Source organism: Onychostoma macrolepis, chromosome 11 (assembly GCF_012432095.1).
Source record: "Onychostoma macrolepis isolate SWU-2019 chromosome 11, ASM1243209v1, whole genome shotgun sequence".
NCBI classification, from domain to species: domain Eukaryota; kingdom Metazoa; phylum Chordata; class Actinopteri; order Cypriniformes; family Cyprinidae; genus Onychostoma; species Onychostoma macrolepis.
The window spans coordinates 9,331,650-9,344,282 of NC_081165.1; the positions used below are offsets into that span (position 1 = coordinate 9,331,650).

Genomic DNA, 12,633 nt, shown 5'->3' on the forward strand with positions numbered 1-12,633 from the left:
GCGGAGATTTTTATTTTATTTTCCATAAATTCCAGATTTTTTCATGAAAATTAGCATATTTGCATACATGTTTTCACCAAAAAAAACAAACAAACAAAGACAATTTCTACTTTAAACATCATTATCCATCAGGAACTAGGTCACTGAGTGTCTCTGAGGCCATCTGGGTGGGAAAAATGACAAAAACTGCATTTATAGTTTCAGCCACCAGATGGGCCTATTGAACCCTATGGAGATTCTCAACTGAGCTCAGAAAGTGAAATCTTGAAAACTACACCACTTTGAGGCTTCATTTAGCTTTCAGATGTATCTCGAGGCTTTCAGATATATATAAAAGCATTGTAAAAACAATATTTTGTAAAAAAAAAAAAAAAAAAAAAATTATACTGTATTTTAATCCAAACACATGCATATCCATAAATTTTCATAAATATGTAATAAATATAAAAGATAAATTTAAAAATATAAAAATGATATCAAATGATTGGTCTTCACCTCATCATTCAAATTTAACTGTGTTTGGTCAAAATGATATTAATTTCCCAGCAGAAACATTATTTATGTTATAATGTATGTCTATGGGAGTGTGTGTATGTGTGCCTGTGTGTATGGATATGTGAGTTTTTTCTGCATTGGGGACATTCTGCAGTCTCAGCCCTTCATTTGCGTATGCATCTTTCCTGGATTGTGTCAGATTTTGTCCCCCCCCCCCCTAAGCTTTTATTTACAGGCATGGTCATAAATACAGGCAGGGTCGAGCAATGGCAAACAGGTATGGCAGGGACAAGACAAAGAGTAATCCTAGGGCAAGTGAAGGTCGACGATAGGCGAACAGTATCCAAGGGTCAAGGCAGAGAGATAATCCAGGTACACAGGGCACAGGCTATAATCCAGGCAAGGGAATAAACAGAGTCCGAACAGTGAGACAGGGGTAAATACAGGGAAACACAGACTAGAAAATAACAAACGTTCCGTAAAGCAGCTAACACTAGGGGAGTGAAAAACGCAGGACAATACAGGAACTGAATAGAAACACGGAATGGCACAGAAAGGGTTAATTCAGGAAACACGGGCTAGAAAACGAACACAGGAAAACGGGCAATGCAAGACTAGGATACTAACAGTAACAAGGGCTCTGTAGAGTTGCTACGGCTAGGGGAGCGATAATCACATACAATACTCGGCAACAAGGGAGAGAAAGTCCATGGCTTAAATAGAGTGTGTGATTGGTTACAGCTGTGTGCTTGTGATCAGGTGAGCGTGTGATTGGTGAGATGGCTGATGGGAAACGCAGTCCATTGTGATGTGTGGTGTGAAAGTCAATATGATGGCAGAGCGACCTCTTGTGGCAGTCGTACAGAAGAGCAGGCCCAGGATTCATGACATGCAGGCATTTCAAAACTTTTTGTCATCTAAACCTTATTCACCAAATATATTTGCTTTAAGTCCCCTTAGATATTAAAATAAATATTTCAATAATTAAGTATCCCATTTGCATGTCCACGGTTTCTTTGATGTTGAGTAATGATCACATGGCATGCAGGTAAATAAAAATATTTCATCTTTTTTAGTAAGTGTTTTATTTAAAACAAAGACTATAGAAATACAAAGACGGTTCACTCCTATCCTTATGAATGGGAGAAACTGCAACGCGCAATATGGATGAATAGTCCCATCTTCTAAAAGAAACCTGACTAGACCAGCCAATGCACATGCGCTGTCATAAACACGTTATTACTCCGCATGCGCATAGGCTAGTCTAGCCTGGAAAATAAGATTTTTAACACTATTTGAGCATAAAAAACATCATTCATGGGGCAATTCATTTTAGATTTTTGTTGCTGATTTGACATATGTAATTTAATTGTGAGTTCAGCAAGCAGTTTTTGAGATTTCAGGATTCCCTCATTCATTAAGATTGGTCTTGTACGAGCTGCCCGGGACGTTGCAAATATGTCCGCCGAGTAAAGAGACTTTCCTCGAAAGGGAGTTTGTTTTAAAATGATTTATTTATGATTTAATTAATTGTCAGCTTTTCATTAAACTCTCAACCTCCTTGCAGTTCCTTTACGAACCCTAGTTTGGGAAACCTTGATGTAATAATGTTTAATGCACTTCATGTTGTTAATTACAATGAATGGAGCAAGTTTTCTTACTCTTTGCATTTTTTATATCATTATGGTACAAGATAATGCTATTTAAATCAATGTTATAAATGAGTTAAATCAAAAGTAATCTAAAAGTAATCTGATTGTATTACCTAAAATGTGTAATGTAACGGATTACGTTACGGACTACAATTTTTGTCATGTAATCTGGAATCAGAAACGGATTACAATTTGTAAGTAATCTACCCAACTCTGTATATATACAGAGTATGTATATATATAGCTTCAGCCTATTGTGTGTATTTTAACGCAGAACTCTTCAGCTGCGCTGACGGCGCGCTCGCTGCTGCGGGACTCTAAACACCGTCGAGCCGCTCTTCACAGTGGCACGGTCTCATGTTGTTTCCACCAGCGCGGCAATTTTTTTCATCACTAATTGATGGATGTCTAAAATACAAAAATAAGGAGAAGCCTAAAACAGGCCCGAGGCCCAGCCCGCGTCTGAACTACGTGAAAATTGGCCCGATTGAAGCCTGGCCCTAGAGGCGTAAAAAAGTTGGGGCCGTCAGCAGGGCGCTAGCACTAAAGGCTGATGATTAGATTGAGTGAATGTAGACTGTAGTTGTCATTGATGAAGGGCCCCACAAGAGGTAAAGCCCAGGGGCCCCTTATAGTGTTAATGCGGCCCTGTATATATGTGTATATATATATATATATATATATATATATATATATATATATATATATACACATACACACACTTCGTATTTTAGCATCCTGAAAAATTAAGTTAGAAACAAACAAATAGTAGATAGAAAAAAGTTTTTAATTAGATATTTACAATTCTGTCCACACATAAAGAATTATATTGTTGGCTGTTGTAGAATAAAATGTCTGTTTTCTGTATGTCAGCTGCAGTTTTTCTCTTTAAAGTGAGTGACATTAGTTCTAATGTGACATGTGCTGTGCTGTGCAGAACCGTCAGCAGTGAATACAGCTGCTGATGCAGGAAGACTCATGTGTGCCTCTTTCTGCCAACCAAAGAAAGTCTGCAGAGATCAGATTACAGGAAGCTCCCTCCCACCACCAAACACACTCTTGACTGACTCAGAGACAGACTCAGAGCTACTCCTCTCACTGTAAGTACTAGACAATTTATATAATTTGCTGCTTTTTTATGTGTATTCTATGATGCGTTTACTTTATCTGTGTGCAAAGAGCTCATACTTATGCTGAACAGCTGTACGGCAAGAAACATGAGTCAGCTCACTGCAAAAGGCTAAGCTAGAGCTACAGGGCAAGTCAGTCCAGAATGAAATAAACCACTTGAGAGCATTTATGTACTTATAATTCATGTTAATACTTCTGGGGAACTATGTCAGCTTTAGATAATTGATAATGGGCTTTAATTTATGCATACTTTCACAATGGTTCCCTGGTGATGAACATCCTGAAAGGAGTAAACACTCGAGTTCTGCTGCAGGATCCAGGAAAAGGAATCGATCTCAGACTGCTGGTACAAAGTCATGGCAACGAACAGCTTGTTAAGTTATTAGTTGAAAGTGTCACTGTTTACACTATTTTATCTGGCCTATTTTTCTCTGAATTGTCACAGGAAAAGAAGACATCTCTCAGATTCAACAAAATGCCTGGAAACCTCATAAAAAATCCTAATGGAGATGGTAAGTCGACATTTACACTACCATTCAAAAGGTCACATGTGTTTTATAAAAAAGAAATGTATTTTTGGTAAGCAAAGATGCATAAAAGTAACCAAAAGTGAAATTAAAGTTATTTATAATGTTAATGGTGTTTATTTATAACAAATTTAGAAAGTTTTCTGAAGGATCAGGTCACATGTGACACTGAAACCTTGAGTAATGATGCTGAAAATTATTTTGAATTGTATTAAAATTTCACAGTTTTTATTTTTCGTTATTTTTTATCAAATAAATACAGCCTTGGTGAACATAAAAGACAAACATTTAAAAATCTAACCAACCATAAACTTTTGAACAGCAGTGTACTTTTTTTTCAGCATCATGATTTTAGGTTTTAGATTTAGGGAAAAGAACTAATCTACCTCTCTAATTCCTAACCTAATTTTCTAATAAATGTGGCACTGTATACAGATTAAATCATATACTGTATAATCAACTGCTAAATGCATTTTCGAAAGTAAAATAAATCCAAGTTAATTAATATGTAGTTAGGTCAGCTGTATGCATAACACAAAAATGCTGTTTAGATGAAGTAATAGTTAAAGATGAACTAATTTGCCATCACATCAGCTGTCCTTTTGTTAAATAAAATGATCAGAGCAGTAAAATGCACTTCAGCCACCTTAATATCTGAAAAACTTGTATCTTCACCAGAGGATCTGGAACATTGGGAGCTGATAGAGAATGGAGGTGATCAATGGCGGACAGATGACATTCCGGGGGACTGTGGGCACACTTTCAATGAAGAATCAATTACTAAATTCTTCTGCACCTCTTTTGAGTAAGTAAATGAATAGTAGCCGAACAGACAAGTGTGGGGAAAATAAAGTTGTTTTTTTCTTCGAGAGAACTTTGTGAAAAAGGATCCTTGTCTCTGTCTTTCACACTCCCTGCTTGTGTTTCAACATGTCTTCATTCATCATTTGTATACAGTATCTGTGTGTTTTAGTGTCTGTTTCTGCTCTGTTCCAGGCAGTGTATAAAAAGACAAGTGATTGACCTGCTGGCAGAGGGTTACGACCCTGAAAATCTAGATATTGCACAGCCAACAGTCAATGTGGAGGACTGGTAAGCCTCGATGATATGGACTTAATGTCACAAGTTTTGTTTTGTCATATTCATTCAGTCCTTTCTTTTGAATGTAGGTACTGTGGCCGAACAGACTGTGGATGTGTTTATAATCTCACTGTGTCTCTGCTTGATGAAAACCAAGAGGTCATGGAAGAATTTAAGCCAGATGACGTGACCCTTGACCCCGACTGTGACGACTGCTCTTGGAAAAAGGCATGAGTGCAGAATCCAGTTTTGCATAACACACCCACTTAACCTTTAACCATACACAGCCTACTGTATCACATTTGCAAGGTCTCTAAATGATCAAAACTCTACTGAAAAATCTATCCACACACAATTGCAATCAAAATTATTTAGACTGTAATACTTTTACAAATACAAGTTTTTCTGAAGGTCCTGAATTTTATCAAAAGTTTAGGATTTTTTAATAAAACAGCTATGTCATAATTATTCAACCCTTATTCAACATTGCTATTTTTAAGTCACTTATTTGTATGGTAGAAAACAAAATTGTCTTAAAACACAATGAAGACTTTAGAAACAGAATTAGTTTGAGCTTGCATGTGCTAAATTTTGAGTAGTCAACAGAGTGCTCACAAAAATTGTAGAAAGAAATTTTTTTTATTACATCAGAAAGTCTATGGCTATATGAAAATTTCCAAGACACTATGGCCTGGTTTCACAAATGGGGCTTAGCTTAAGCCAGGACTAGGCCTTAGTTAAATTAAGATATTTAAGCAACTTTTACAAAAATGCTTTAGAAGAAAACATTAAGGTGTGCATCTTGACACAGAACAATGACACTGACATATTTTAAGATATGTCAGAGCAAGATATTTTCAGTTGAGACAGCTTAAACATGCATTTTAGTCTGGGACTAGCTTAAGCCTCGTCTGTAAAACCGGGGGTAAAATTCCTAGGGACACAGCTGGCATCCTTATTCCTAAGATTAAAACGTGTTACCAGAACACCTTTGAGGTTGTTGAAGAAAGACCCGATGTAAGGAGGAAAAACATTTCAATGCAGAGTATAAGAAGAACACTAGACAAGTATGGCCTTTATGTTCTGGCCATATCCATGTTGTCACTCTTGATCAAGAAGAACATAAAAGGCAGATTTGAACATGCAAAAATTAATGTTGCATACACCTGTGGAGTTCTGGAAGAATGTTTTATGGAATGATGTGTCCAAACTGGAACTTTTTGGACCTGTGGATTAGCAGTATGTATGGTATAAAAAAGGCAAAACTTACAAGCAGAAGAACACAATCTCCATGGTCAAACATGGAGGTGGACCAGTCTTTTTATGGGGTGCTTTGTCGTTGGAGGACATGGAAATCTGTATTAAGAACATCATGAATTCTTTGAAGTATCAGGCCATTTTGGCAAGAATTGTGATGCCTTCAGTGCAGAGACTGAAGCTTGATTTGACTTTCCTGAAGGACAGCAATCCAAAGTATACATCCAAATCTACCTATGCTTGTTTCAGGGATCGGTCGTAGACTGTTCTTGAGTGGTTTAAGTCTAAGGATTTATATCTCATTAAAAATATTTGGTGTAATTTAAAAAAGCAGTGGTAATGTGAAAAACAAAGATTGTCAGTGATCTGGATGCTTTTTCAAGCAAAGAATGGGTCAAGACTGCAGTAGACAGGTGACAGAAGCTTCAAAGTTCATTTGAGGTTACAAAGAACAAAAGATTGTGCACCAAATTTGACTTTTGGGGGTTGAATAATTTTGTACATGAATGTTTAGAGTCAATTAATTTTTTTTTTTTCATTATTCATCAACTTTACTTTCTCAGAAGTGTGCATTGATAAAAAATGTCTAATAGTTTACTGATGCCTTTGTTGAATTGCTTTCATAAAATGTACTTGACAGCAAAATGCCTTTCAGGTCAAGGGTGACGAATAATTTTTTATTGCAACACTGTGTGTGTGTGTCATGTTTTACAGGTGAAGAACTAAATAGAGAAATAAAAAAACTAGTGCTGTCAAATGATTAATCGTGATTAATCGCATCCAAAATAACATAATACATGTATGTGTAGTGTGTATATTTGTTATGTATATATAAATACACGCACATACAGTATATATTTCGAAAATGTTTACATGTCTATATTTATATTCATATAATTTATACCATATACAATTTGTATATTTAATATACAAACATAACATATTTTTCTAAAATGTACATAATAAATATACACAGTACACACATATATTATGTAAACAAAAACTTTTATTTTGGATGCGATTAATTGCAATTAATCGTTTGACAGCACTAAAAAAAAAAAAAAGAGATGCAAACTTCTATCTCAGTTTTGTTCATGCAAACTTGTACTTCTGTTATAGGTGAGCCACACATTCACAGATTATGGTCCGGGCCTTCGCTTCATCTCTTTTGAACACGGCGGTCAAGACACCAAGTACTGGCAGGGCTGGTTTGGAGTGAGAGTGACTGGAAGCTCCGTTACAATAGATCTTTAAACACCAATTAGACCAGATGTATTTTTTCGCTGCATGATTTTAGTTTTGCACATACTGCACTCGGTGTAATAGTAACTAAATATACAGCTGAAGGTGTACATGTAATTCTAGGCCTTAAAAAAAGCATCTGATCAGATCAGAATTTTGTTTTTTTCTATTTCTGTTCAACCACTAACTACCTCTATATGCCCCTGCAAGCTATGCATTGAATTAGCTTACATTAACAATGCACTTCTAATAAAGTTTCTATATGCAATAGATCTTCAAGTAGCATAATCTCCTAATGTGTTACGCAATCCAAATAGGTCTGTATCATGCATACTTAAAAATAAAAAGGAGTGACAAAACATGATCTGTTTTAGACCTTCCTTCATCAAACGATATATTGCATTTATAGTTTTGCATTGAAACATTTGCACTTCTATGACTTAGCCTTTTTCATCTTGACTGCAAGCGAACAAGTTCAGGTCAGATGAAGACTGTATTTGAACTACCATTCAGAAGTTTAGGGTTGGGGAGATTTTTTAATGTTTTTGAAAGAAATCTCTTACGCTCACCAAGGCTGCATTTATTTAATCAAAAATGCAGAAAAGTGTAATATTTTTAAGTATTACTACAATAGTTTTCTATTTGAATACATTTTAAAATGTAATTTATTCTTGTGATCAAAGCTGAATTTCAGCATCATTACTCCAGTCTTCAGTGTCACATGATCCTTCAGAAATCATTCTAATATGCTGATTTGCTGCTCAACAAACATTTCTTCTTATTATCAATGTTAAAAACAGTTGTGCTGCTTAATATTTCTTGTGGAAACAGTGATGCATTTTGTTTTTCAGAATTCCTTGATCCTTCTATCAGTGTATACAAACCGTGGGATGCAGGAAAATAAGGCTCAGAAAAGGAAATCATTTTATTATTTTTTTCAAGAGATGATTTTTAATAACCAAATTTTATTCAAAAACTAAACTGTTAAAAACCGCTTGTGGTCAAAAGAACATTAACTATGATTAAAGTATGTCACATGTCACAAAATAAATTAATCATAAACCAAAAGAGTGACAACTGTATCTTAATTTCCTTCAGTCAACAGTTCACAAATTGTCTAAAACAGCTTTGTGCAATCATACATAATGTAATACTTGTTCAGGACAATAATGTCAGATAAAACAATCACAATTAACAATCACAGTGAAAATAAAACTGAACAGACCTATTGAGTGAGTGAATTGAGTTTTGTGATTGTACACTCAGATTCAAGTACTGTGTGCGTGTGCATCAGTCTCCAGCGACTACATTTTGGTTTAAATGTCAAGGGCTGAAAGGGATGATTATCAAATGGTGTACAATAATACAAAAATATGAGTAACATCATGACACGAGCCTAACCCGTGTATGTTTGCCCTGACATGAGTTTTTCTCATTCGGCTTGTGATTGCATCTGCTTGCAAAAGGCCTCAAACTGCTGCTGTTCAAGTTCAGTCATGACTTTGTTCAGGGCATAAATCTGTAACACCAAAAACAGAGAACAAACAAACTGAGATGAACTGATCTGAATTGAAATGGAAATAAACAATTTTTATTTGTTTAACATTTAAAAGAAAAAAATAAAGTGAACATTAAATTTAAGTAAAAAAATGCAAGTAAATGAGTAATTGACCATATGATCATGCAACTTTGTACAGACGGTTACAAAATGATTTTTTTGAAGGATCATGTGACACTGAAGACTGGAATAATGCTTTGCGTCACAGGAATAAATTACATTTGAAAGAAAATTCAAATAGAAAACAGTTATTTGAAATGGTAATAATATTTCACAATATTACTGTATTCTGGATCAAATAAATGCAAAATGCAATGTGACCTCTGCTCTTTGCCTCTGCTTTAGCTCCTGCTGGGCTGATTTCTGTTTGGTTCTGTCTCCACGGGTCGGTGTTTGCTGCTTCTGTTTGTCTTTTCGACATGCTGGCTCCATTTTAGAAAAAGATGAGTCCAGATGATAATTTCACTGAAATAAAAACAGGTTACTGAAGCCACACATTTCAAACAACTAACAGTATACATCAGAGATTTTCAAACTTTTAGATGCCACATATACATTTAATGATGTACAAGGGACTCCCATCCTCAAATTTAAAAGCATTTATATAGTTTCTTGTATAAAGACCCAATTTATACTGTGAAAAACTAATATCATAAATGTCTTTTTTTTTTTTTTTTATAGTTTAGAAAAAGTACTCGTTTTAGCACTGTACATGTACTATCTATTCACCCATATATATACATTATATTTATTTATTTCTATTATTTTAATCTTTTTTAGTCTCTTTTTTTTTAATGTAGTTTTTCTCATTTCCACGAACTAGCATTCCGTGGGTTTTGTTCATTTGAAAACAGCTGGTATAGATTATTAAATAACACCATATGTGAAAGGTTCCTTTTCGTTGTTATTTCTGATTAATTTAGAAATAAGTGTAATTCACTTCATTCAAAATAGCAATACATAGCTTTCTATCTATTAGCATTGCACGTAAACCCTGTCAGAAATGACTATCCATTATCGCATAGCAAACTTAATATCTGAAGACTATAAGAAATACAAACAAACGAAAGCAACAAAAAGGCTACCTAGTCTTACCTTATGATTTCTAACGAAAACAATCAACAAAGATGAAGCTAGTAAGGTTTAGCAGGTTTGTGGTGTCACTGATAAATAAACCCGGATAGAAAGAGTCTTCTTTTCTAGAAGGTTCCTATTAACGTCGACGGGAACTAAACGGTATTTAGTGAAACGTACAATTAATTTATTTTATTTCATTTTAAATTGTATACTTTTTTAGGTGTAATAACACTGAAAATGTAGTAGTATTGTATAATCGCTTTTTTTCTAGCCAAGGTTTGTGTTTATATTTCAAATATTCACTGGAAAACGTGGGGCAGCTAGCCCCGGTCTCTCTTGTTAGTTATATGAAACAATGAAGCGTTGCACAAATCCACAAAAACACTTATAAAATATAGACGAATATAACGTACGGTGTCATAATAAATAGTTTCTTTAGTGTTTTCCAGCATTTGTTGCTTGCAAAACAAAAGGCAAACACAAGAGGTCGCTCTTATACAGCTATCGAAGATAGATACTTTTGCTAACACTTGATTTATGGTATTTCAGTGCATTAATTTATCTTGTTTGTGTGCATTACATTAAAGTAACCATAAGTTATTTTTTTATTCTGTAACAACTGGACAGACTGAGTTACTTCAGTATCTAGAGACCAAAATTTCACATAGCTATATTTCTTACACACCAGCCCCGAAAACGCTAAATCATTCAGAACTAGTAATAAAAACATTTCACTCTAGTTTTTACCTCCCTGCCACTTTGGAATTTAAATGTATTCCAGTATTTCTATTAAATTACTTGCGTGAAATAATTCAAAAGCTCAGTTTGTTCTTTTTAAGACTTTCTTTTTTTTTCTCTCCCAGAGCAGGCCTGTCACAAATGCTACGCTAGCAGTTATTGTTATCCTCAGGTATCAGACGACAAAACCACTCATATGTCACCAGAAAAACAGAAAACTGTATGTGGAGGTGTCAGGCTGTCAGACACCAAAGGACCACCTAGGAAAAAACTGCTAAAAGCTCTCGGCGAAGGCCTACAGATCATCATTTACGTAAATATTGGTTAATTCGATACCTGGCAGAACCTGATGAGGCATAAAAATGTCAAAGAGACTATAAACTATCCCGTTTGGATCGTGTCGTTAGAGTAACAGAGAACTTGTATAATTGTAAAATGCCCCAAATAAAGACGTGTGTCATTGATGGGTTTACTTCAGTTTGACCATATATGATGCTGTACTTTTACAAACCCTCACTTGACGCTCATATAGCTGTCCTCAAGTTTATGCCCTTTGGCACCGCTGTGCCACATGAAATTTATCATGGCACATTCCGATGTGTTTTCCTGGATTCCTTCCCCAACACAGGAGAGCACTCGCTCTGTAATAATATCCAAGGAAGAACAACTGATCCTAAATGCAACAGACCCCCTCCAACAGATTTTCCACTCAGTCTTAACCCGACCTTTAGCGCCCTAGGAAAAGCTGGCATGCGCGAGGGAGTTCCCATGAGCCACTGCCACAGTCTGCGGAAAGCCAGCCTGAACAAACTGAATGCGGTGGGTCGGGAGGTGCCGTGAGCCTGTGACGGCAGATTGTTGTCAGACGCATAAGAGGAGCTTTGCCCACTGCTCTTGACCGTGTGTTCTTCCCTAATACCAGCACACCTCATTGACTGGAGCAGTAACTCAAAGTGATTTGTCTGTTATCGAGACATTCTTTCGCTCCAGAGCACAGTTCATCAGACAGATGCATGATGGGATTACATCTACAGAGGTAATGAGTCAAGATAGCAGTGGAAAGCAGCTTGTACAGGCCTACATGAAGGGTATAATTTGAAACTGTTGTGATCTAAACACTGTAGGCCTACAGCTTTTGTACACTTCAAAAGTTTGGACACACTTGATACTTTTTTTATGCAAAGGCTTATTCTCAAATGCATAAAATGTACCAAATGTAAATAAATAAATAAATAAATATTCTAAATAAAAAAAAAAAAAAAAAAACATTTATTTTTAAACTTTAGTCTATACTTTCTTCAAATGTTATTTTTGTAAATATTTGTTTATTTTTATTTTTTGTGTGTATATATATGTATATATATATATATATATATATATATATATATATATATAAAATTTAAAGGCATAAATAATCAATGTTATATTTTAAAATTGTATAAATTTTATAAATTTTATGTATTTGCCTAAGCCTTTGGATAAAATGAAAATAAATAAATATTTACATATTTATCTATTATATATTTAGATATTTCATATATATATATATATATATATATATATAGATATATAGATAGATATAGATATTTCATATCTATATCTATCTATCTATATATATATATATATATATATATATTAGATTAGATTAATTGCATCCAAAATAGAAGTTTTTGTTTGCATAATATATGTGTGTTCTGTGTATGTTTATTATATATATATATATATATATATACATATATATATATAAATAGACACACATACAGTATATATTTTGAAAATATTTACATGTATTTACATTATATTTATATTAATTTAATTTATATTATAAATAAATACATTTAATATATAAAAATAACAGATTTCTCTGGAATATATA

At 34.4% G+C, this 12,633-nt stretch overlaps 2 protein-coding genes across 3 annotated transcripts; one reads left to right on the plus strand and one right to left on the minus strand.

Annotated features, from left to right (window-relative positions):
- Window positions 1-1,382: 1,382 nt before the first annotated feature.
- fbxo2 (F-box protein 2) lies at window positions 1,383-7,748 on the plus strand. 2 transcript variants are annotated; one of them, XM_058792250.1, is made up of 8 exons: window positions 1,383-1,543; window positions 3,085-3,247; window positions 3,566-3,624; window positions 3,724-3,790; window positions 4,484-4,610; window positions 4,802-4,897; window positions 4,975-5,113; window positions 7,262-7,748. In XM_058792250.1, exons 4-8 carry the CDS (start codon window positions 3,754-3,756, stop codon window positions 7,394-7,396), a joined length of 534 nt encoding a protein of 177 aa, XP_058648233.1. In that variant the 5' UTR covers window positions 1,383-1,543; window positions 3,085-3,247; window positions 3,566-3,624; window positions 3,724-3,753; the 3' UTR covers window positions 7,397-7,748. The 2 variants fall into 2 exon arrangements, with proteins under 2 accessions (XP_058648233.1, XP_058648232.1); XM_058792249.1 differs by lacking the exon at window positions 3,566-3,624 and having other exon boundaries at window positions 1,386-1,543.
- Window positions 7,749-8,211: 463 nt separating this feature from the next.
- Window positions 8,212-10,180, minus strand: svbp (small vasohibin binding protein). The gene is made up of 3 exons (XM_058792251.1): window positions 10,038-10,180; window positions 9,264-9,407; window positions 8,212-8,903 (listed from the first exon to the last, which is right to left on the minus strand). Exons 2-3 carry the CDS (start codon window positions 9,372-9,374, stop codon window positions 8,817-8,819), a joined length of 198 nt encoding a protein of 65 aa, XP_058648234.1. The 5' UTR covers window positions 9,375-9,407; window positions 10,038-10,180; the 3' UTR covers window positions 8,212-8,816.
- Window positions 10,181-12,633: the final 2,453 nt, after the last annotated feature.

Coding starts and splice junctions, on each gene's coding strand:
- svbp (XM_058792251.1), bottom strand. CDS start 9,374: ATGGAGCCAGCATGTCGAAAAGACAAACAGAAGCAGCAAACACCGACC. Junction 8,904..9,263: donor AGCAGAGGCAAAGAGCAGAG/GTCACATTGCAT, acceptor TTGGTGTTACAG/ATTTATGCCCTGAACAAAGT.
- fbxo2 (XM_058792250.1), top strand. CDS start 3,754: ATGCCTGGAAACCTCATAAAAAATCCTAATGGAGATG. Junction 4,611..4,801: donor TTCTTCTGCACCTCTTTTGA/GTAAGTAAATGA, acceptor GCTCTGTTCCAG/GCAGTGTATAAAAAGACAAG. Junction 5,114..7,261: donor ACGACTGCTCTTGGAAAAAG/GCATGAGTGCAG, acceptor CTTCTGTTATAG/GTGAGCCACACATTCACAGA.